At 38.2% G+C, this 26,542-nt stretch overlaps 1 protein-coding gene across 1 annotated transcript in view; it reads right to left on the bottom strand.

The window, feature by feature from the left end:
• Positions 1-2,019: 2,019 nt before the first annotated feature.
• LOC138852891 (uncharacterized) overlaps positions 2,020-26,542 on the bottom strand; it is an 85,399-nt gene continuing 60,876 nt past the window's right edge. Inside the window, exons 4-7 of the mRNA XM_070086418.1 lie at positions 23,052-23,129; positions 15,645-15,701; positions 14,993-15,079; positions 2,020-5,023 (exon numbers count right to left, since the gene is read on the bottom strand). Coding sequence (XP_069942519.1) covers positions 4,202-5,023; positions 14,993-15,079; positions 15,645-15,671 — 936 coding nt within the window. The 5' untranslated portion in view covers positions 15,672-15,701; positions 23,052-23,129 and the 3' untranslated portion in view covers positions 2,020-4,201. The remainder of the gene's footprint in view (positions 5,024-14,992; positions 15,080-15,644; positions 15,702-23,051; positions 23,130-26,542) is intronic.

Raw genomic sequence — 26,542 nt, 5'->3', positions numbered from 1 at the left:
ATTTTGGATTTTGACCCACCTTCTGGAATGGATTAAGGATGAAAACCAGGGGTCCACTGTATTCAGTCAAACTAAATATTACATGAAGTTCCAGATACATTTTTCTTTGGCAATATATTTGAAGCTAATGAAGATGATTTTTTTTTTATCCTTGAGGTAGGTTTTCTCAGATGGACTTGCACAAACCTTGTAGTGTAAGCCTTAGCTGGCCACTTTTGCCTCACCCTCTCCTGTGCTTATGTTTTAGAGCAAAAATTAAATGTGTAAAGGTTATAATTATAATTTATAACTGAATAAGACAATATCTTGTCACAGACAATGCATTCTTCTGACTACCCTCTTGCCAGGGAAGTTAGAAATGATTAGTCTAATAATGAATGACTTGCACTTGGTAGTAGTTGCAATCATTCATTAGCAAAATTAATGTAAATAAAAAAAATCTCCCCCCCTCTCTCCCCTCTCCCCCCTTTCCCCCCAAAAATTTGTTTAGGTTTCAAGGTATCGATAGTGCATGTAAACATTACTTCGGAGCCCCTAATATGCTGACTTTCATTATATTCACAAAAATTTGTGGTTATAGTTCCCAACTACTAGGCAAAATTTGGGTATTAGTTTACATTTTACAATACATACAACCTATGTATACCATGGAATATAAAAGGATTTTTGATGCAAATTATTTTGGGAGATGTTAACAAAAATAGTACATCTTAAATGCACAGGATGTCTGGCCCAGTCAGCACTTAACATTGAGTTGTCACATGCCTGGCTTACTGTAAAGATGCATATCTACTAATGGCAGAATAAGGAAGTTAGGTTTAGTTATTTTTTTGTTAGGGTAAAAAAAAAAAAAAAAAAAAAAAGTAACTACAAAACTAACTTGATATTGTAAAGTTCAAACTATAATAGCCAAAACCCACCAAGGAGTAGTACTCATACCAAGAGGGGCTAAACCAGTATGGGTTAGTCTAATTTAAAAGATAATAGTATATATGTACTATCTAGTCAGTGTTGCCACACTAATGACTTGTCTAAAGTTTGCAGTTAGGTAAAATAAGACTGTTTCCTTAACTTTTATATTAAAATTTAACAATTTCTTTGCAATTTTGGCATTGATAGAGTATATATACACAGTTTTTTCACTTGTACTAATCAAATTCCTTTTTTTTTTTTTTTTTTAGCCAGTACAAAAAAATGTATATTTAATCATATCCCTGCCGTAATTAGTCCAGATAACAGAGCATTTACTGTATAATATTGAAAAAAATATAAAAAGATTGCCTATGCATGTGCAATATTAAATATATGACAAGAATTTGATTATTTTCCATAAGGTTGTAATTCGTTAAAAGAAAAAATATCCTTTGCATTTCCATGTTGGATTTATTGCTCCTTTAGTACAGGTCGGCCATCACTAATCCATCAATCAGTTATCCAGCTCCATCAGTAATCCAGCACTAATTTCAGCTAGCATAATTTCAAATTTCATTATGCTGACTCAAATTTCATTATTATACTAACTCAGAAATTGTGCAGATGGTTGTAAATCCACAGCAAGCCAGTGGAGAAGAAAGCAGGGATAAAAATGAGGAAGATGTAGCAGAAAGTCTCTCTATTGATAGGTTAATTAAGTGTATTCTAACCTAACCACTCTGTAATCTGGCAAACTCAGTAATCCGTCACACTACAGGTCCCAATGATGCCAGATTAGTGATGGCCGACCTGTATATCAGATTGAAGGTATAGCACTACGACTCATAACTAAAAGAAATTTTAATGTATGTAATTTTGAAGCAATTAGATCTTTCGTCAGATAATCTGTACGCCAGTCAAATTTACCCAGTGAATTTTTTAATTTTTTTTAAACACTTAAATAGGTGATAGACATTTCTTGAAATGGGTTAGTTAATATGCATTTTCAAAACCCAAAAGAATCAGTCGAGGTTATCATATGTAATGGGTGTACCAGTCCATGAGTGTTTGTTGTCTCATTATGATGGGAAAAAAATTCATCACAAATATTGATAAATTAATGATTATTAGACAGTTTACACCCAGTATATGTTTTCTTTTGATACACAGTACGCAAGCCTCAAGTATTTTTCATAGCACCTATTACTGACCCTACTACAGTCTCTTTAAATATTATACTGTATTAAAAAATTTTTGTATGTTGTATCCCAATTTGTGACTATATTAGCAAGTTGCCAGTTTTAGTTTAATGAATATCAAAAAAAGAACCTTGCTATTTTCAGAAAACTCAATAAATCATATCAGGGTCTTACGAAAGTATATCACATCACTTACTTTCAATAATTGAATAGCAGGCATATGGCAAAATATTTAGCAACCATGCATTTGACACCTTGGTACTATATGTATATATATAAAGCAGACATACTTTAAATACAAAATTTGTTTAAAAGAATTCTAAAAGATGTCCCATACGTCCTCAGATGCAAATATCAATGAGGATATCTCTTATACACATAAGTTGCGAGCTTGATGTACTATTGCAGTAAGCAGATACTGGCTACTAAAAGATCATCTGTAATACAAACTAAGTCTCCCATGAAAGAAGTTATTCCATAATCATTAAAAGTCTATAATGGATATAATTATTTTGCCATTTATGTCCTCTGATGAAAGGACACTAGCACCTACTGTGCCTGCTCAAAGATAAAGACCTATACGTATAAATATCATGCATAATATTTTAGTTAACATAAAATATAGCAAGAAAGCCTACGCAAGAGTCCTGCTCTTATGACAATCTTGTCCATTACCTTCAAAAAAGTCAAATATCTCTCAAAACTACAGGCCCTCTTCTGAAGTGATAGAAAATCTCTTATGCTGTACCATGTATCTAAAATCTCCCTCTTTGTTTGCTAAAATAATGGGCCATGAAACTGGACCTGCAGAGACATAACAATGTGACTTTATTGGACACATGCATCAGTTATATATTGTCTTGATGCAGAGGAAAATGGCACCCTACTGTAAATAAATTGCATCCACAATTAACGAAGTCTTCATAGATACGCATAGGTGTGTAAAATGTAAGTCCTAAGTTCTTCACCATACTCTGATGAGCTTTAAACAAGATGAGTGGTCTAGAAACAATATTTAGTACTACCATATGTCAATATCTGGTAAGTCTTTCCACCAAATCTTGCTGTACATCAACATTAGTGATGTTATTAGCAATACAATATTATCACAGTGCCATGAGTGCCTAACATAGATGCCAGGCATCTGCAGAGATGCAATCATTATCTATCAATGATAAAACTTTGAATTACAAAATACTACTATGATTTATGGATTAACAGAAATATATGATGGACTACAGGCAATTCCATAATCATTTACATCTGTAAATGTCCAGCACAATGATGAGCACAGTACAGTATGTTGTAAAAGTAATACAGATACTGTATTATAAGAAATTCCCAAGTGTATACATGTATATGTTTGATATATGAAGCTGCTGTACCTTTATCACAAATCAGCACATTTTCTTTATTCTAATGTTTAATATCAAGAAATGCTGTAAAATACTTTATAAACAAAAATATTACATTTTGCAGATAAAATTATTAATGAATTATCCCACACACTATACATTCAACTGATCTTACTTTAAGACATTTGGGTAAGATTTTAATTATCAAATATCACGTGTAACCTATTTTAAAAATATTGCATGTTGCAAATCATATCATGGTAACAGAAAGGTACCTCATTTTTCTTTGTTGTAACTGAATCACTAACACAAAAACTGATGATCCTTATAGGACTATTCTGCAGCACCCTGACTTTCAATAACCTACACACATAAGCAGGTATTTAAAGTGATGTTCCTTACAGGATTTATACATGGTACACTACCCAGTTTTGACTTAACATTTCATCCCTGCGGCTGTTCTGCAAGTCCTTTTCCTTCAGTATATCCACATGCAATATCACATACGTATTTAGCATTGTATCACTGGGCTTGATACCAGGTGCATTTGATATCTAATAACATTTTGATAAAAATATTATAGTATTTGCAGGCAGAGGCCAAAGGAAGTTATATTTTCAGTTTCCATTTAAATTTATTTTTTTATTTACTGCTCAGAAATAACAATCTTTTAGATATATACGAACATCGATAATATCGAGTCGGTCATTCAGTGCTTGTTATTTACACCTTTACCTACAAAAAGTCATGATCGGTTGAATCAGTCGGTAAAGGGGTCCCAAGTGTGCTATTACTATCATTTGTTGTTAATGACAAATCCAGTGGCGCAGATGTTGCACATGCTGGTGTAGAGAAAGTGGAAGGAGTAGGTGGTGGTGTAGCCTTCAAGGAATAGGATGAAGATTCTGGGGAAGATGTAGATTCTGAAGAAGAAGAAGAGGCTGAGGAAGTAGAGGGAGATTTTGAGTGTGATGTATGAGTGATTGTAGGCACAGGATCAGTCTTATGATCCTCGATGCAAAATGTTGCCGAGTTTACAATTGGCCTTGAAACTGGAGTAGAGCTGGTACTTATTCTAGGACTGGATTGTGATTGAAGTGAGGATGTAGCAGCTATGAGCTCATCATCCTGAACTAGCTCAAAAGACTCAATTTCAGTAGTTCCATTGAGAGAACAGGGAGGAAAAGAAGCCTCTGTTGAATCTTCTTTCTTCAGTAAACTTTCTTCTGCATCAACCACTGTACATTCATCAGTAGAAATGAAGCTCCTGTTTTCTGTCTTGGAACTTTCTGTAATTGACACACAACTTTCTGTGGCATGCATGGAAGACACAGCAGGTGGAGAGGGTGGCACTTGAGGTTCCTCTGGAGGTGGTGGAGTACTTTCAGATGAAGAGTCTCGTGGGGAAGGATCTCCGGAAAGTGTCACCCTGCTGGGTGTGGCTCGGGAGTGTGTTGGAGAGCCTCTGGTAGAAGAAGCTTGGGACTGTGTAGGAGAACAGTACTTGGCACGGATGTGTAGGAATGGGTCTGTAGACTTAATGTTAAATACAGTCACCTGAAAAATTAATTTATGTATGAGGGATTATTTTATATATACACACATCAGATGGTGTAATATTTCAGCATATAATGTTTTAGAAACTAAAAAATGTAATGCAAAGTCATTGCACTAATAATGTTTAAAAGGAAGTTCTAAATTGGCAGTGAGATGCAAATGTTTAACCCTTTGAGGGTCGGTCACGTACATGTACGTCATAACAGCTGGGGTTGGTCATGTACTTAAATGAGTAAATTCTAGCGCCTTCAAATTGAGCGGGAGAAAGCTGGTAGGCCTACATGTGAGAGAATGGATCTGCATGGTGAGTGTGCACAGTAGGAAAAAAATCAGGTACCTGCATTGCATTGTGGGAATGCCATTTCAGGTAAGAAACTCCTCACTTCCCGGCAAATTGGGACTTATTTTCCCAAGTGACAGTTTTAACACAGATTGTAGAGTCAATAAAGATGAATTTCATGGTTTTGAGGAGTTTGTGATTGAAAGCGATGCTCAGTAAACCAGAAGGAAGAAAGGACGAGATGAGAGGGAGGAAGGAAAGAAGGATGGAGGGAGAGAAGATAGGTAAGAAGGAGGGAAGGTAGGAAGGAGGGAAGGTAGGTAGGAAGGAGGAAAGGAAGAAAGGTAGGAAGGCAGGCAGGCAAGGGCTCTGGTGACCTGGTGGCTAAAGCTCTCGTTTCACATGGCGAGGGCCTGGGTTCGATTCCCAGCCAGGGTAGAAACATTGGGCATGTTTCTTTACACCTGTTGTGTATGTTCTCCATCAGTAAAATGGGTACCTGGGTGTTAGTCGACTGGTGTGGGTAGCATCCTGGGACACTGACCTAATTTGTCCGAAATGCTCAACATAACAAGGGGCTTTGTATATAGTAGTATGTCATTGAAGTCAGCTAGGCCAGTATACCATGTACATGTAGTAAATAAAGATAGTTATTGTTAAGGATGATCCAGACGGCCATCAACCTAGGATAACCCAAAAAATTCAGTCAGTGACTTACTTCCATGTGGGTTGGTGGGGTGGGGAAGACATGTGTGTTGTTGAAGGCATTGAGAGTTAGTGAAGGTGTAATGTGTCAGTGACACTAGCCACGCTGGTGATTCAGCATATTTACAAGTCCATCCACATGCAACAACAAGCTTCCAGAACCTCTACCAGTTCTAGGAACGTGTCCAGTGACTAGATTTGTATATATATATGATAGAAAAAATAGTAATAAGCAACATTTTTTATTGTTGGTTTGTGTAAACTTGTTTTGTAAACAATATAATGACAACAATGTTTGTGTGGTTATTGTGTAGCATACAATGAGTGAATGTACAAAATATGGCTTATGCTGGTCTCACAGGCCATAAAAGTTATTGAAAAAATAAAATGTTAAACAATAAGAAAAAAGTAGAAAAAATAAATGATTACCACCTGACCGACAGTCGGCAATGTTGCCATAAATGGGTCACTTTCTATCAACTTCGTGTTTCTTTATCTCGGCAAGTATTGATCGCAAAAATTTTTTTTTACTTACACTAACAAAAATAAGAAGATTTTGGTAAGAAGATTTTCTCCTTTCTCTCTCTCTCACTCTCACTCTCACTCTCACTCTTACTCTTACTCTTACTCTTACTCTTACTCTCACACTCACACACTCACACACTCACACCCCAGTGATGGTTTAGGATTGAGGCTCTCGACCCTCAAAGGGTTAATGAATAAAGTCGAATATTGGCTAGTGAAAACAGGTAATGAAACTCGGGCTGAAAAATAGAGAAATGCACTAGCTAGTAGACCATATTAGTAGCTCACAAGCCACTTAGTACATGGCTACTAAATTTCTACTGGAGATTATTAGCACTGCATCTCACCTTCAAGACCACAGTATGGTGTCTGGAGCATACTCGCATCCTTATGGAACAAAGGCTGCGGCAGGTGTCCTATGCTAGGTGAGTCACGTGAGAAGTCCTTGCTTCCGGGTCTATACAAGTATATAGATATCAAGGTTGTCCCTTGCATATTTTATACAGTTCATTGCTTACCTTCACTTTGAACATTTACTTTAAACAGTAAAGAAGAGCTCTGGAAATAAGCCACACCTTGACTTTATTGGATTATTTTAGGTTTATCTACATAATGTGCCATTAATGCATGCCTACATTGACTATGTGCCCTCAGATCCATTGTACAAATTTATAATACTGTGTGTAAAAGCTTGTCTGAATTTAGCTTATTAGGTGTATTATGTTAGGAAATGCCACCACAACACCAAGTGGTGTTGAATCACTTCCCCAAACTGGAGAATCTTTGTATAGACCCCAGCTGAAGCAACATGCTACCAGCACATATGTAAGAAATATGGCCATACTGGGTATGTAATGGTCAAAGATACTGTCATGATTGTAAACAGACTTAAATGCAGTTAGACGAAATTTCTGTTAATGACATTTTGCCTATGTATTGAGCTTTAAGTTACAAAGAGAAATCTGGTATGAGAATGTTCGTAAAGTAGTTTATAGTGGAGAACTAGTGTGGTGCACATCAAATCTTTGCAATTTCCAAGGCTCCAAAGTTTTGTGGCAAGAGGTTCAGCTAAATTGTAAACACCATTCCATTCTGGTTGAAGTTGGAAACACGGATGTACGCACTTCCAAGTAATTTTCTTTTCAAAGTTGTCCTCCTTTTCTATTGTGCACTGCTGCAGCATGAAGTGCATTGTAAATATTATGGCTACTACTACTGGTCTAGTTGATCAAGTGGCTGTGGGAATTATGATGTACGGTAGGCCTTATATTACACTGTACTAGTTACGTTCCTGAAAATGCCGTGTTTGATAAACTGAAGAACTTATGGGGAAAATAGGGACCACTGGAAAATCTCTACATACACATGCATGCGAGAGCTATTAAATCTCTACACCAAATTCATTTTAAACCAGCAAATATTAGAGCCTACAAGACTAGAAAATACGCTGGACTTCATCTTCACTAACAACAATGATCTGATACATGTTATAACCATATCAAAGACAATTCACACAGATCACAACATAAGATGTACAGACATGTATGCACAAGGCTCCTGAGCAGCAAAATGTGATCAGTTATGAGGGTGCCTTCACAAAATTCAACTTCGATAACAAAAAATATACAATGGGAACAAGTCAGCCATGTCCTAAATGAAACAACATGGATCCGAACCTTTGCCTAGAAAATAACCCTGGCACTTGAGGTCTGCTCAAGGCACATTCCATTAAGAAAAGAGAAGATGTAAACTAGAAAGAAAGATGCTCAATATACAGGTGAAGGTGAAGAATCACAGAGCTGCTGAGAAGGGCCAATATATCTGTAATACATAGGGAGGCACTGGTCAGAGAAAGAGCAAATATCAAACTAAAGTTTAAGGAATCTTACAGGAGACAAGAATCTCGGGAACAACTAAAGGCTATAAAGAAAATTGAAAAAAAAAAAAAAAAAAAAATTACTACTAATGCCAAATTTAAGGGTAAAACAACATCCAGTATTGGGGCCCTGCTTATGCAAGATGGGACTTGCACAGATGACAGCAAAGAAATGAGATACTAAAGTCCCAATATGGCTAGGCTTTCAGCGAGCCGTTAACCAGACTAACGGTATACAATCTAAATGAATTCATTATGACAGACCCAAAATATGGTCATCTCAAAAATCACTGATATCCTAACACCACAAGGCTTCGAAAAGACAGTAAATGACATGCTTATGTACTCTGCCCCAGGCCCAGATTTGTGGAACTGTTTATCAAAAACTGCAAGAAGCCCCTGTCATGTGCTTTCAGCATTCTATGGAGAGGGAGCATAAACACTGGTCATCTCACATTCTAAAAACAACAGACATAGCCCCACTGTACAAAGATGGCAGTAGAGCAATTGCAAAGAACTACAGACCAATAGCACTAACATCCCATATCATTAAAATCTTCGAAAGAGTTCTAAGAAGCTACCCTCACCTATGAACGAGGTCCAGGGTAGAAGCTCGCCCTGTGTGAGGATCCAGTCTAGTCTCCAAGCCTGGCAGTGTGAACAAGGAAAGGTGAGATGCTAGGAGGGCTTGGAAAAGGCCCTACCTGTGGGAGCACCAGTCCCAGAGAAAGGAATGGCTCCCAGAAATGGTGCCTAGCATTGAAGTCCCCTATAACAAGTGCTGGACCATGGAGTTGCTCAAAGTAATGGGTAAACTCACTGTGTTACTGACCTGCCTGGATAGTAAATCAGGAAGGTACACTTCTGAGTGCCCAAGGCAACTCGCACAGCTAGAGTTTCTATCGCCCCATTCTCATAGGCCTGGAGGGAGAGGGGTCATGTTCTGGAACCAGCTACACACAAGAAGAGCTAGGCCACCCCCCCCCCCCCTTCAAGGCTATCCTGATGGTAAATGGTAAAACCAGACAGCTGAACAGAATGAGGAGGATGTAACCATGTCTCGGAGAGGCCCACCGCTAGTGGTTGTATCTCAGCCAGATACTTCTGAAGGTTTGGGAGCTTCCCCAATATCAAACAGACGTTCCAGAGAAGAAAAACAGAAGAGCGAAAATGAGTCGTGTGTGAGCTAAGAAAGCTGATGAGGTGAGGAAGAACCAAGAGACGTGCATTCACAAAAATTGAGCCCTGTAAGGAGGAGTGAAGCGCTTCCTCTGCCAAAAGGAGGACAGGATGAAGAAATGAAGCCCATGCAGACGAGAGTGAAACAGCTGAATCTTCAGTAGGGAAGGGTCCTGAAACTTGGACAGGCTGGGGCTGGGGTTGAGAGGAAATGGAGGGGGAGGACTTCTGTGAGGAGTGAGGTTCTGGGTCAAACAAGAAGCCCAATTGGACTGGGTGAGGTACCGAATTTCAAGTCGGTTTTGAATCTGCGCCACCTTGACAGCAAGACGCCCATTGTGAAAAAAGAGCAGTGTGAGCAATAACTTCTGCAGTAGAAGCCAGGTCTGAAGACAACTTGAAATGTTGTTCCAGAGGTGGGAAATCTTCTGAAGGAAGAGATAGTTCTGCAAGAGCTGCAAAACGATATGAAACAGGGATATTAGCCCTCACAGTGGTGAAGAACGGGTGCCTTGGTCACACTGGTGCTGGGGAGATGCCCTTCGTGGGGCCCGCTGGAGACAGAGGCAAGGGCCAACGGCCTGTGGCTGGTTTCACGGACCGCAGGCTGGAGTTGCATTTATTGAGTGAAAGGGACTGGGCCTTGGCTGAGTTTGCCAAATTAATAACCTGGCAATATGCCAGGCAAAACCAGGACGTGACCTTGTGGGTCCCTTTACAAAAGTAGCATGAGACTGGGCAGATACAGGCAGTGCCATCTTCGACTGCTGGGTGAAAACTGTTAAAGTTTGCACATTAACCTTGCATGGGCATAGAAACAGCTCTCCGTGCCCTGAAGAAACATATCTGACACCGGAGTAGAGGTAAAGTACATGTATAAGGAAGGATGAGAAACCTAAGATAGCCAAAAGTCGCAAATTCCGGGAGAGCACCCAAGAAACATACGCGAACCATGTGATATCGGGCGGGGTTAGTTGAGAGGCTCCAAACCTCTTAAATCTAAATAGAGCCCTCCCCTCATTAAAAACCAACTAAGAAAACTTAGAATGGATCAACTCTGCTGAGAGGGATGAGGAAATTGGTCCAGTCTTGCCATGGCAACAACCAGTAGTAAAGATTGAGGAGTGGACCTCCCAGCAGACAACACTCCACTTACCTAGGACATGATTGGCATTAAGCGGTAAATTTCTGGCCAGAAAACACTTGCAGTGAAGCTGGAGTCTTAGAGCAGCACCCCTACTAAGAGTTGCTGGACACCCCCATTCATGCAGGCCTTGCCTTGCTGAAAGGAGAACCACTGATGGCATTGGTGACTTCCCATGGATTGGTGAAGGGTGTACCACCATCCTTGGGATACACAAGAACTACCTTTACATCTGGAGTAACTTGGGGTGGAGAAGGAGCCGAGTCTAGACATTTTGGGCCCAATAGAGACCTGGTTCTGTCATCAACCTCAAGGGCCCATTTATGTATCACAGTAAGGGGCACAGTAGCCATATCATGGGCCAGAGGTGAAGAAAATAGTCAGCTGAGAAGGGTCCACCCCACTGGGGCAATGGATATTCCAGCCTAACTCGCCAGAAACAGGCCAAACACCACCACCTGATAGGAAGGAAGCACTGTAGAACACAAACAATAAAAGAGATATGGTTTACCTGGAGTTAACCTGGAGAAGGCTTCAGGGGTCAATGCCCCCGTGGCCCGGTCTGAGACCAGGCTTCATGGTGGATCAGGGTCTAATCAACCAGGCTGTTATTCTTGGCCGCACACAAACTGACGTACAAACCACAGCCCGGTTGGTCAGGTACAGACTTTAGGTGCCTGTCCAGTGCCTTCTTGAAGACAGCCAGGGGTCTTGGTAATCCCCCTTACGTATACTGGTAGGCAATTGAGCAGTCTTGGGCTCCGGACACTTATTGTGTTGTCTCTTGGTGTACTCGTGGCGCCCCTGCTTTTCATCGGGGGAATGTTGCATCTCCTGCTGAGTCTTTTGCTTTCACAGGGAGTGATTTTCGTGTGCAGGTTTGGTACCAATCCGTCCAGGACCTTCCAGGTGTATATTATCATGTGTCTGCCTGTGTTTTAGGGAATACAGATCAAGGACCTTCAACCATTCCCAGTAGTTTAGGTGTCTTCTCGTACTTGTGTGCCATGAAAGTTCTCTGTATACTCTCCAGGTCTGCAAAGTTGCCAGCCTTGAAGGGGGCCATTAGTGTACAGCAGTATTCCAGCCTAGAGAGAACAAGAGATTTGAGAGAATCATCATGGGTTTGGCATCCCTAGTTTTGAAAGTTTTCATTATCCATCCTATCATTTTCCTAGCGGATGAGGTAGATACACTGTTGTGGTTTTTGAAGGCAAGATACTTGGACATTATCACTCCCAGGTCCTTCACATTAATTTTCTGCTCTGTTGTATGGTTAGAATTTATTGTATACCCTGACACACATTTAATTTCTTCGTTTCCCATATCTGAGTAGTTGATATTTCTCCTTGTTGAACTTCATATTGTTTTGAGTGGCCCATTCGAAGATTTGGTTGATGTCCGCTTGGAGTCTCGCGGTGTCTTCGATGGAGGTCACTGCCATGGTAATCTGGGTCTCTTCCGCAAAGGAAGACATGGAGCTATGGCTTACATCTGTCTGTCAGAAATGCAGAAATGAGGATGAGGAATAGAATGGGAACAAGTACTGTGCCTTGTGGAACAGAGCTATTTACCATGGCTGCCTGGGACTTTACTCTATTTACTATTACTCTTTGTATTCTATTTGTTAGGAAGTTGTAGATCCGTCTACCAACTTTTCCCGTTATTTCTTTATCACGCATTTTGTGTGCTATTACACCATGATCACACTTGTTGAAAGCTTTTGCAAAGTCTGTGTATACTGCATTTGTATTTTGTTTATCCTCGACAGCATCCAGGACCTTGTCATAGTGGTCCAGTAGCTGGAACAGGCAGGAGTGGCCTGCTCTAAACCTATGTTGCCCTGGGTTGTGTAATTGCTGGGTATCTAGATGGTTGGCTATCTTGCTTTTTAGAACCCTCTACAAGGTTTTTGATATGGGATGTTAGTGCTACTGATCTGTAGTTCTTTGCAATCGCTTTGCTGCCACCTTTGTGGAGTGGGGCTATGTCTGTTGTTTTTAGTGTGTGTGGGATGACTCCTGTGTCCATGCTCCCTCTCCATAAAATGCCGAAGGCACGCGATAGGGGCTTCTTGCAATTCTTGATGAACACTGAGTTCCAAGAGTCTGAGCCTGGGGCAGAGTGCGTGGGCATGTCATTGACCCTTAAACGGTCCAAAGAGATTGACGTTCAAATTCGTAGTGCTACAAAAGTAGATCTAGTACTTTTTTTGACATATTTTCAAATATAACAAAAAAATATGTAGGTAAGTTTTTTTTACACGTTTTCAAATGTAAAACAAAAAAGATCTACATTTTTTTTACATACTTTCAGATGTTGAAAAAACAGTCTTGTGGCGTTAGAATAATATCCAAAATTTTTGGGAAGGCCACATTTTGGGTTTCGTTCATAAAATTCATTTGGATTGTCGACCCTTAGTCTGGGCAGTGGCTCGCTGAACACTGAGTCATGTTGGGACTTAAGTATCTCACTCGTTTCTTGGCTATCATCTGTGTATGTCCCATCCTGCCTAAGCAGGGGCCCAATTCTGGATGTTGTTTTTCCCTTAGATTTGGTATTTTTTTTTTTTTTCAATTTCCTTTGTCTTTTGGTGTAAGTTGCTTACACCATCTGAACTACACCCAATCTCCACTCACCATATGGTCTCCATTCAGTGGCAGTAAAAGTCTGTGGAAGATGCTCTTGTGATTCTTTAGAATGGCTGTTACCCATATCAGGACAATGTGGTCACTCGGTTCTTTACTAGACTGATCCACTAGTGATGGGTTATATGCATGATTTAGATTATTAAATATCGTTTGGAAAAATTTTACAATACAAGTTTCCTTGCAGACATAAACTATTAACACTGAGGCAGTGTTTTTATATCAGATATCCCACAGAATGAGTCCTAGTTGACCTTGGATTTTGTGTTAACACACATTATCTCCAGCCTGTCTCATTATGCCCCTGGGACTCCATTTTTTTCATTATTCAGATGATGCCATTCTTTGTGGTAGTTGTTTAGAGTTGTTAGAATGGTCTAAAGACCTTGTATCCTTCCACCTCAGAGAGCTCCAGGTTACCCTCATACATATGTGTCACTTTTTCTTATGAACAAGAATACAATGTTAATCAGATTTTGGAATGCCTCACAGCTGTAGCCCTGCCTGGTGATCCAGATGTTTTACTTCCTAGCTCAGAGATTACCCATCTCCTTTCTTGCAGTGTCCCAAACACAAGTCAGACCACCTTAATTCAGCTTCAGGCACTCTCCATCAGGATAGGATTCCTGTTATCTGCTTATACCAACCACAGTCTTATATTTAGAAAGGCTAAGCACAATATGGTCTTTGTAAAATGCTACAATGTCTATTATAGTACCTACATTGTTCCCTTACCTATGTCTGTTGTAATTATTTTGCATATGATTATCTTTCTATCAGTAAAATCCCACCAAGGGGTAGCATAAAATTATGTTAGCAGTACTGGTACACAAGCTTGCTTAAGAACAGTCCTTTCTTTTCATGTGTGGGGATGTGTATGTGTTTTTTGGGAGGGGGAAATGTTCAAAATTTTTGACTAGAGATGAGCTTAGGGAAAATTCCCTACTATAGAATGCAAGGCTTTGCTCAGGACCTACACGAGATGATCTGCTTGCATACACACTGGTTTGCCTTAGGAATTTCGTTAAAAAATTTCGTCACAGATTGAGTTTCTCATCTTAGTGTTTGGCACTTTGGGTATTCTCTTTATGGTCCTCAGCATCTGGCTGAATAATTTAATATACTTCTGGAAGGATTCCAAATGAGGTTTGTAGAACCTGTACACTACAAAAAAGTTGAAGTATAAAAATCTTCTCTGGGAGAAATTCCATGACCCACAGAAGCTTGCCCTTCCTGTTGTCAGCTGTTCCTCTACAAATAATGAATAGTAGTACAGTTATGAGTAACATCCAAGATGGAAACTATAAGAAACCCTAGTGTCCATGCCCATTGGAGATACTCATGAGTAAACCATATAATTAAATTTAATATTGGCAATATAGATGCTATATTGAGAGCTATTCCTAAGGTGGTTCATGGAACTATTGACAGAGTAGCTTTTCATATTTCTTAACTTTATATTGTAATTGAGCCCAGTCATGTTGTGTTCTAGCTTTTGTGATTAATTATTGAGATTAAATTTATATGTGAAACCCTGCTTTGCCCTTTCAGCTTTAGTATTATTAAAGAATAATTAGGATGAGAATCATAAATAAAAATGAACCTTATTTACCTGCTTAGGGTCATGACGAAGGAGGTAGTGTTCCAGGGTGTCCCATCCTCCTCCCACTCGTACCATCACATGCTTTCCCTTCAAAAGCTGAAAGATTTAAAACTTAATTAAAGCAAAGCAAAATAAACTAGCTACAGTGCTTCCACTGCACTTTGCAGAACTGAAATATAATTTATATTAAAGAAGAAATTCTACACAAATTTTAAAAAATTAATTGGTGTGTGTGTGTGCATTTAAAGAGTGCAACTACTGATGCTCTTTAAACACAATTCACATTTGTTCGAAAGAGACTAAGTTAAAACACTTTTGGTTAGGATTAAACATAAATCATGGAAGCAAATTTGGACAGTGCTTTTAGTGCTAATGTGATGATAGGTTGAAAGTTAATTATTAGTTTCAAGCATTCAACAGAGATACTGTTAATGTTGCTATGCATGCAAATACCTGTACTGTACTTGTAATTTGTTTAATGCAGATACAAACATGCCTGACAGTATATAAAAGAAAACCTTCAATAATCTACATACATGGAACAAAAATAAACAGGTATACTATAATTTACAAATCAAAGTATAAACTACAGTTTTGAAACTTTTGAGCAAATTAATATATAACAAGAAACTAAAAACAAAGAAAGCTGAGCGATGTTTACATAGGGATCTATAGAAGTGCTGACCATTGCAGTTGTTGTAACCGGGATTCGGCGTTTCTGCATAAAAATAATGAAATTGTTATATGTAACTCAAGGAAACATTGTTCAACATCAAAATATTTTTAAAAATAGAAAAATGAAGCAAGTTAAAAAAAAAAAAAAACTTGCCCCCCTAAAAAATATATAAAATGCAGTATTATGGTGTTGATGTATCATAGTTTGGGAGCCAACTTATGTTCATTGGTGAAACTGGGTCTCTGATACAGAATCTGATGAATGCTGTCATGGCAGCATTGAGCATTTTGCAGAAATCCAAGATAACCACCACAAAAAATATGGGTATGCTTTATCGTTTTCAGCTGTCACGTAGACTGGCAGTCTAGATCACTTCTGAAGGTCGTTTGGTACACTGGGTTGCAATGGCTCTGTTAATTTAAAGTGATAACCTTGTCATAATTATCAAACCATCCTATAACAGCATTACCCTCCATTGTTAGTTCCTGGGTATGGTGTCCAGTGGTTAGCAGTATGCCAAGCAACAGATGTTTGAAACTTAAAGTACTTGACTGACTGGGAAGCTATAATAATGCATTAAACATTAACTTCCATGATCTTGCAGTAATTAAATGCAATTCCTAAACTTACATGGGTTCTTGTGGATGTAATATGTTGTTAGATACATTGATACAGGACCAGTTTTTTTTTTTTTTTTTTTTTTTTTTTTTTTTTTTTTTTTTTACACTGACATCAGTGCCCTTCAAGGGAGGTTCCTTGATGCTGGTGAGGGGCTCTTGATCTAGGGAATTGGATTTGTGGTCTGATTCCCTGAATTGAGCCTGAATACCTTCCATCCCCCCCAACATGTGCTGTATAACCCTACAGGTTTAGCACTCCCCCATGATTGTAATTATTCTGACAGTGAGGTGTCACTTGCCTGATAACATTAATTAATGTGACAGTACAATTACTGTTGTTCACATCTGATATTGATAGTTACACATTACATTAAGTGGGACAGGATTAGTAATAGTACAGTTAATTATATTTAGTTTTGCTTGACCAGCAATTTGCTGAGCTTTTCTATAGCATAGTGCATCTGTGGCATGCAAATCACATGGTGCATCTTTTAAGTGGAACCTGGATTGGTTGAGCCCAGTTGTCATTCCTTGCTTCACACGTATTGAGAGGACAGTCTGTAAATGATATGTTGTGTGATCTATCAGCAGTCTTGCATGGTTTAATTTTGTGCCACCTTTGGATTCTTTGAAGATAAGATAAGATTTTGTTAGGATTTTTAACCCCAGAGGGTTAGCCAACCAGGATAACCCAAGAAAGTCAGTGTGTCATCAAGGACTGTCTAACTTATTTCCATTGGGGTCCTGAAACTTGTCCCCCAGGGCGCGACCCACACCAGTCGGCAAACACCCAGGTACCTATTTTCTGCTAGGTGAACAGGACAACAGGTGTAAGGAAACGCGTCGAAATGTTTCCACCCGTCGGGAATCGAACCCGGGCCTTCCATGTGTGAAACGGGAGCTTTAGCCACCAGGCCTCATTCACCACCAAAGATGGTGTTCCTTAAAGTTCAGTGTTATCACCTGGTAACTTGGATTCATTGCTCTGGAGGTTCACTATTTGATACTGAATTTGAACTTCTTATTTATGAACATTGTAGATAAGGGGATGGGTAGTTTGAGAACTTTTATGATAACCAAGACTTCAGTGGTATTAAGGGAGCATGTGGGCAATTTTCCGCGTGCGCTCAACCAAAAATCAAAAAATTATGGAAATTGAGTTACATATACCGAAAAATAGCTTAACTCTTTGGCAACACAATGGTACAAGAATCAATGTTCTAAGACGTTTCTACAAGAAATTATAGTCATTTATATCAGGTATGGTAACAGCGATGTAGGTAGCGCGTCTGTTCTCAACCCATGTATTTTTTGGAATTTTTTCCTTGTTTTTTATTGCTTTTTCTTTGCATTATTCTTTCTAATATAATAATTGATTATTTGGCATCATATAAGAGTAGGTGGAGCTTATCAGTAGAGTGCCAGCCAATCGGGAGCCATCTGAGAACACTCGGCAGTACTCCCCCTCCAGATGGTGCCAGGTGAAATCACTTCATTATTAAGTTTATATCAGCTTATATATCAACTATACGGCTTATTTATCTATCAGAATTGATCTAATATGATATAATAAACACTATAAATAACAAACAAACATGTTATATACTCTAGACTGAATAAAATAGGCCATAATATGGCGAGAGTCCACCAGCAATATTTCGACATAAATGAGTTACTCCTCGTCTCCTTGTTGTATTGTTTGGTCTGTGAGTGATAGAAAACTGTATTTTGAAGAGGATAACTGCACTAGAAAATCAGTTTACTTAGAAAACCACCGAAACAAACGCGATTTTCGCGAAAAAAATTTTTTGGGGAGACGGCGGGCCGGCCGGCGTTCCTGTCTATATCTTGGAAGTAACTTTTTAACTTATTTCGCTAAATTACACCATTATTAATGATTGTATTGAAATGATTTTTACTGACAATATAAAACAAAGTGTGTTTGACTATTTGCTGCTTCTTTTTTTGGAATATATCAAATATTTTTGATTTTGTGGGATGTAAAAGGCAGATATTTTGGTGAATGCCAAAAAGTCTATCAAATGTATTTTTTTTTTCCAAGATAATAAGATATTAGATGAAACATGTGCATCCAAAAGTCGTGTCAGATGTATTCTAACGGTTGGGATTGTCGGAAGTGCCACTCGAAGTGCCATTTTGTCATGCCTTGCTGCCGTATATGAAAAGTCATTAAATATTTTTTTCTGTTTGTTGGCCAATCATACTGAAACTTTGTCACATTCTTCTACATATGAACCTCTAAATGTACACCAAAAATAAAAAAAAAAATGGTTGAAAAATAAAAGAGTAGGCCGAAAATTGGAGATGGACAGTTTTTTTTTTTCTGCAAGTTGATGTGGTGCAAGCCACATTTTTCACACTACATAATCCATAATTGTTTGAACTTGTTGGAGAATTTCAAGAGTTCTCTGTAGTAACAAAGTAGCATACAGCCATATTGTCTGTGAACAGATTTCTGATAATAAAATTGTTACTTGTCTAAAACATAATACTGCATATACAGTATTTTATTAATTGTAATGTCTTTAATTGTACATTTTTGCAGTGTAATATAATTAACTTGTATACATAAGGTCTACAGGTTTTGTTATTGCATGACCCATTTATTTGTTTATCCTGGAGAATTAAATTTATGAGAGATCCTATAAACTGCATATGGAGAATAATCAGCCAAATTATCAGCTAACATTTGAGCATTGTACTGTAAGTCTTCCTGATAAATTTGCAATGGTCAAAAATGATTTCACAGGATGGGAAGACATTGCTGTATGAACATCTAAAAATTTATACTAGATGCAAAGATGTGGCCCAAAATTTATGTTATATATCCATTTTTTGTGGCAGCCAACCTTGATTTCTGTGAATTCTGCAAAATGGTTTATGCTGCTGTGAAGGCACTCGTCAGAGCCTGTATCTGGAACCTATAAGCATAATAGTGGCAAAAAATAACTTAGGATTACAAAGAATTCCAGGTTGACCCTCGTGACCTCTGGACTACGGATGATCTCGGTCATTCATGGAAGCACTCCTGTGTGTTAAAGTATTTTACTAAAAGTTGTAGGACCCAGCACCCTCTCTTCCCCTCCACCCTTTGGCTTAGATCTCCCTCCCCCCCTCCCATAATTTTAAATATGGTAATGTTTCTGGTGATAACACTGATTTATGGAGATGGATTATGGGAAAAGGATTCTGAATAGTTTTACTTTCATTGTGATTAATGTCAATTGCAGGTTAACTGATCTCATCAGTAGCAAGTTGGTATTGACAGTGTAAATTTGATAATGTTCATAAAGGTTTTAGTCCTTTGTCAATCAGTTAGAACCTCTCTCATCTACCGTGCCTGTTGAGAGTGGACAAAGTTCCAGGATCAAATGTATCTGTTATAAAATGGCCTAAGTGCTTCCTTGAATATATTTAAATAAGTCTCGAAATATGTAACACTTCTAAAATAAAATTGTAATTCTAATGACTTTATTTTCAATGTTTATTGCAGTATATGTGTAACAGCAAAATGTGTGGACAGTCCTATATTAGGTATGCAACAGAATACGTGAGTGCCTTTTCTGTGATATTTTTACATTATGACTTGGCAGACATTTGGACAATCCCCTATTTGCCGATTACATTGAGAGTTTAATGTAATGTTCAGTATAGATTTGTGGGTTATTGAGCTACCAGCCTTGTTCATTATGGGCACACGTAGTTTATATTTCTTAATGATGCTGTCAAGCATTGCTTGGAGGTAACGACTCTTGGACCTAGTACAGTTAGTTTATTTCTTAGAACATTGTGATGTTATAATTTTTCCAGTAATTAGCACAGTATCACTCCACACAGTCTTTGAATATACATGTATTTTATGATTCCCTGTCTGCTGGTTAGCCTTTCATATTTGTACACCTTCAACGTATATAATGTATCTTGCATGATAACTGATACATACAGACATTTTCATAAAATCATGTGACATGAATTTGGGCTCTTTGACAATTTGGCTTAAATACATTCTACTGTATCAAATAAATTGATTTCATATGTACATCAAAAACCACTTCTGTTATTGTATGTTATGAAGAAAATATAAATGCTATACACTTAATGATGAGTTCTTTGTTCTGTTGGCTAACTCATTGTGTGATGCCATGGTCCACCTGAGTGCAATTTGTCCCTTGTGTTACTGGACACATGGTGCCCAGTCTGGCTGCCTGACCCTCCTGTCTTTGTTAAAGAACCTTCCTGTCTGGTATTTTTAGAAGCTAATAGACATTTTGGATATTAATGTTGCTTTAAGAATATGTTTAAGTGAAGGACTACAGCATAGTATTAACTTAAAAGGTGGCTTAATAACGAAGTGAAATAGGCTCAAGACAAAATGTAATGATGAAAAAGGAGATGATTTTGGTCAGTTTCAGATGAGTGGCCTGAAACAGGACTCAGACTCTCTCATTTATTTATATTATTTATTTATTTATTTGTATTTATGTATTTGGGAGGGAGGGGGGGCAATTTACATGAAAGATTAGGTCACCCTCCCCCTCTCATTTGTTTAACAATTTTTATTAGGCCTGTTTTATATTTGGATAGCTTGAACCATGACTGATCGTTCTTAGTTTAATTTTATTAGCCAAGAAATAGGGTGAAATTTCAATTTTTTTTTTTTTATATTTCATATTGGAAGGAAGGGGGTTGTATAGAAGAAGGCAGAGGAGTGTGGTTAATGAACAAAGGAAATACCTTTAATGCTTTATAGTGGATTATTTTTAAATTGAAATGGAATTTTGTGTAAAATTAGGTGCTTTATAGGGCAATTCCGCTAGTTGAATAGGTAGTTTCTTGTGCTCGGAAAATGAGTTGCTTTGAGCAAAGGAACTGGCCTAAAATAGGCCTTAGTGGGTGAAACTGCAGTTGTTTCTGATTTCCAGCTTAATGCATTTATGGTGTCAACTTAAGGTGTGAGTGTGGGGGAAGAATGTTAAAGGTTCACCTAGGTCACTAAATGCCCATGCACCAGCAGGGCCACTCCTGTGGAGGCAGGGTGCATGGCCTGTGACATCTACACCATTTAATGGCTCTTTTGTCCTTTTAAAAATATGGAAATTTGTTACATAACATGTACCTGCTTATACAGCAAGTTGTATACTATTTCATTAATGATAGTCCTGTGGCTCGGTTGACAGTGTACTAATCTCACATACTGAGTATCCTTGGTTAAGTCCCCAGCACGGATGAAAACATTAGGCATGTTTTCTTACATCTGCCTGTCCCTGTTCACCTAGCAGTAATTGGGTACTTGGTTGTTAGTTGACTGTTGTGGGTAGCATTCTGGGGGACAAGATTAAAGAACCCAAGTGGAAATAAGACGGTCCTCAGTGACTCACTGACTTTATTGGGATACCCTGGGTGGCTAACCCTCCAGATTAAAAATCAGAATAAATCTTAAAATAGTATATTATTACCTGACCACAGGGTTGGGTTCATAGTTTGTGCTCAGGGGGGGGGTTGGGAGCCTCTTCTCAGGTAGGGGTTACTCTCCCTACCAGGTGGCTTGTCTAAGAACCCAACAGCTCTCTCAGCATAAATGGTAGATGTCTCCTCTTTAGTCTAAATCTGCTCATACTCCTAGCCAGTGTCATGGATCTTTTTGTAGATGTGGAGTGTGAAAAATAGATTTTAAAAAGTTTTAATAGTGTTGTAATTATGGTTTATGTAGTGAGTGAATTCGTCACAGCAGTAGCAAGTTGGTATTGATGAAGTAAACTAAACTTTATTTCTGTAAAAAATTATTTACAGTTAAGTAATATTGCTGATTTATGACTCTAGACTCAGAAGGTTCTAGTGTTTTTGTAAATACAATAAAATAACCACTGCACAGTCCCCACAAAAGGCAGTCACCCCAGTTTACCATACCCTATGGTCAGGCTTGTGTACTGGCCTTATGCTCATCTGTTTACAGCACAACAGTGACCATTGGCTTTTCCCTTTAGTTGATATTCTGACAACATTAACTATTTTGCCAAATATCACCCACCTTCAAATATTTCATAAATACAGAATTTAAAAAAAAAATATATATATGTAAAATCTTATCCAATTTGCAGGGTAAACATGAAGGGGGAAAAATCAAAATACATGCAAGATGATATTTGAGTTGAAGTACCGTGAAGTACCAGCAGTGTTGCAGAGTGAAAGTTACTTAATAAAACTGAAAGGGAAAAAGGCAATTGGGAGAAACATTTTTCTTTTGACATTCCTGTTCCCTTCATCTGTAACTCTTGAAAAATTTTAAGTTCCAAAAGTTCAGGCAAAGAGCTTGCTGAATCAGGTTTTTTAATATGAATTAGGCATTTTATAGTTACTGAATTATATAAAATAATTAACAGTGTAACTAAATTATGTAATATGCTAATAAAGCCTGTTAAAATTTTATATTTAATTCTTACTTTGTATCACTGTGTTGCTCAAATATTGAGATAATTTGGTCATTAGATACTACAGTATTACTGATACATTACATATGTATCGGTTATACAGTGCTAAAGCTAGGGAGAGGCAAATGGTTTTGATAATAAAAATACAAGAATGCTTCCATGACTAACCCAACTCGTGTTACTAACTAAAATCATTACATTTATAATCTATTTTAAGCCAATCCAGAAAAAAAAACTTGTCAGCAAAATGAAAATATATTTTAAAAGAATGAACAACAAAAGAAAAATTTAAAAGAATGAACAACAAAAGAAAAAGTGTTTACATCCGGTTCAGAAGAGAAGTGGACCTTTCTCAGGGGCGAGTTGGATTGTTGTTGCCTCAATGCAGACTTCTGTGCTGACTACCACCACAGGTGAGGAAGAACAAAAGATGACTAACACTGATGCTACACCACACACCTACATAACGCATCTAAAACCAGCTTGAAATTTGTTTGAAGGCGTGCTAACGGAAGGATGACAGTTACATTCAAATTTTAGAAAATATATTGTAATTTATCACATGCACTATGTAAACCATTTAGATATTATGCCCAAGAAAATTTGTTTACTCTTATATAGTTTTACAGGCTTATATTTAGATTTTTGAAGATTGAGACACTTATGCAACATATAGGAATCAGAAAGGTGTAAGAAGAGGAGGAGTTTGAGGTAATCAGTCCCTCAGCCTGGAGTCAGTGTTCAGTCCATCAGTTGATGGACTGAACACATTGACTTCAGGCTGAGGGACTGATTACCTCAACTCCTCTCCTTACACCTTTATGATTTAGATTTACATTGGACTGATGAAGCCACTGTGTGGTGAAACGTTTCGTCAATAAAGATTCCTATATGTTGCACAAGTGTCACAATCTTCAACTTGTCGGTTCTTTAAACCATTTATCACACTTAGATTTTTTGAAGTAGGCTAGCAAGAACCTCATTTTTAAATAATCACTTCATGAGTATTATAGAAACTATATGAGGGTGTTTTTAAAAAGTGATTTCATGAAAAAAGTATTGGTAAAAGTTTATAAAAATTTATAAAATATGCATTGTACCTGTTTTATAAATACTCAAAGAAAACTAGCAAATACTAGATGATCCAAGGTTACTTGTCTCTCAAGGTCACCCTTTCGAATTTACTTGACAGTTAAAAAGGTGTGATTGGCATGCAAGGTTGGCATTTGTTGACTAATGTATTTTTCTCTCTGGCTTAGAAAGTAATGAGGGAAGACAGTGTCATTGATTTAAAAAGAGCATTTGCTCCACCTTAAAGGATATAAGTGTAATGTGGTAATGTGGAAGTTCCTGTATAATAAGCAACTGACAGAGGTAATGTGCATAAGAACAGCCTTTGGGTATACCCAGAGAGACAGACACACAGACACACAGACAGACAGACAGACACAGACACACACACTTTGTGCCCATGTAGTCTGTTACTGGTCATACACCATGGTACAGTCTGATGAAGTGATGTGCATATGTAAAATGTAATGGTGATCATGTTTCAATTTTTTGTATGATGTTTGGAAAATGTGCTAATGTTTTTATGTTCATACTTTAGTTTGCTCATAATAAGACATGGGAAAGAATAAGTAGAACATTAGGTTTGACATAATGGTTAGAATTCTAATCAAAACAATGAAAAAGCCTATTGAAGTGTTTGCACTTAAATGGATTTGTAAGAATATGGGAGTGTATTGGAATCACTTATTGTATAGCAGAATTTTGTTGAGCAGAAGTTACACAAAAATATTTTAAGGTCTAGCAATACTTTGTAATGTCACATACTGTAAACCATAGTATTCTAGTCATCAAACAGTGAAATATTGTCCTAGTTATAAGCTAATTTTGAGGCTGCCCAAAATATTCTGCATAACCAAGGATTTCCACTGTATGTAAAGTGTAACCTATTCCTTTAAATCTTCTATCCTGTGCTCTATGGAAATACTTTAATTTGGTTTTCATAGTTTGTTTCAACGATATACGTATTGATGGAGCTACAGTAATACACTATATTTTCTGGACAAGATTTTTTTGTCAAATATTGCAAGTCGTTAAACTTTTTTGGTAAGAGTATTTTGTGTGGGTTGGCTCTGTGAAGGTCATATTTCTTGCAAATAAATTTTTACAGATGTCTAAAGGATTACTTTTTTTAAATGATAAAAAATTAACATTTGTACATATGGTATAACCTTCAGCATACCAATGGATATTTTAGACACTTGTCCATACTTTCCTCTAGTTTGATGCAATAATTATTTTTCCTGATTTAAAATAACTGAAATAACCACTTAAAAATGATGGTGGTTCAGTATATAAAACTATTTTTAAATATGTACAGTAACACTGTTCAGCAATGCTAAAATTGTATAAGACAAAATCAAAGATGGTATTGGCCTGAAAATGGCCTTCAAAGATTCTCTTAACACTTTGAGGGTTTCGAACGTACTAGTACGGCTTACGCGCAGGGGTTTTTGACGTACTAGTAAGCATAAATTCTAGTGCCGTCAAATCTTGCGGGAAAAGGCTGGTAGGCCTAGATGTGAGAGAATGGGTCTGTGTGGTCGGTGTGCGCGGTAGAAAAAAAATCTGGGACCCAGTGGTGCATTGTGGGAAAGCCATCTTAGTACACAATGTCCACCATGCCTCGCGGTAAGAAGTTCCTCACTCCTCAGTGAATTGGGACACTCTTGTTCCCCAGTGACAGTTCTAATACAGATGGAAGTGCCAGTGAAGATGAGTTTAAAGGTTTTGGTGAAGTTTTGACCGAAACTAATAACCATAATATTGGTAATAGTGAGGAAAACCCAGACGACCCTCAGCCTTCCACCTCTGGTGCTGGGCCGTCTTGTTCACGTTCAGTTGTACCAGAATCAAAGAGGAAACTCCTATTTTCTCAAATCCCAGACTCAGATGTGAGCATTTGTGATGATAGTGATTATGAACTACAAGCTCTTGAAAACAGTTCCAGTAGTGATAGTGAAGTGCAATATTCCCCAGTGAAGCGTCAGTATATACGACGATATATGCACTCTGGTAGTGTGCCATATGCTATTCCAAGGGGAAGGAGTACATCTCGGAGTACATCCCGTGGCTGTACAACAGGAACAGACGGTGAAAATGACGATGATAGTGTTGCAATTGGGATGGAAAATGTGCATGGTGGTGGTAGTGACAGGCGTGAGGCACCAGCAGTGGGCCATGCTGCCACCCACGCCGCTGCCTCAGCTGATCTACAACAAAGGCCACCATCTCCCACCCACCCACCACACCAGCCTCCATAGCCACAACCTCCACAACCACAACCTCCACAACCACAACCTCCACAACCACCTGTCATTGTCCAGTACCCACCAGCAGACCGCACCTGGGATTGGCAGGAAGCTGTCAATTTTGTTCCAAATACCCACCAGTTTGATGACAGCCAAAGTGGAATACGGCCATCTTGTACACTTGGGAACAATGCCACTGAACTGGAATGTTTCGAGTTATTCTTTGACGAACCCCTGATGGAAAGTATTGTCATGGAAAGCAACACATACTACGAGTACACCATGGCAAACGCAATACTTTCACCAAAATCACATCTACACCAGTGGAAGGAGGCAACTGTGGCTGAGATGCATCTTTTCTTTGCCACAATAATGCTTATGCCACATGTGTATAAGCACAAAGTGAAATCATACTGGTCAACAGACTGCCTGATTGCAAACCCAGGTTTCAGTGATATAATGCGAGTGAATTGATTTGTGCTAATGATACGTAT

This window comes from Cherax quadricarinatus, chromosome 18 (genome assembly GCF_038502225.1).
Source record: "Cherax quadricarinatus isolate ZL_2023a chromosome 18, ASM3850222v1, whole genome shotgun sequence".
NCBI classification, from domain to species: Eukaryota; Metazoa; Arthropoda; class Malacostraca; order Decapoda; family Parastacidae; genus Cherax; species Cherax quadricarinatus.
The sequence above is the reverse complement of the archived record's forward strand: the minus strand, read 5'-3'. Positions and strand labels throughout refer to the sequence as shown.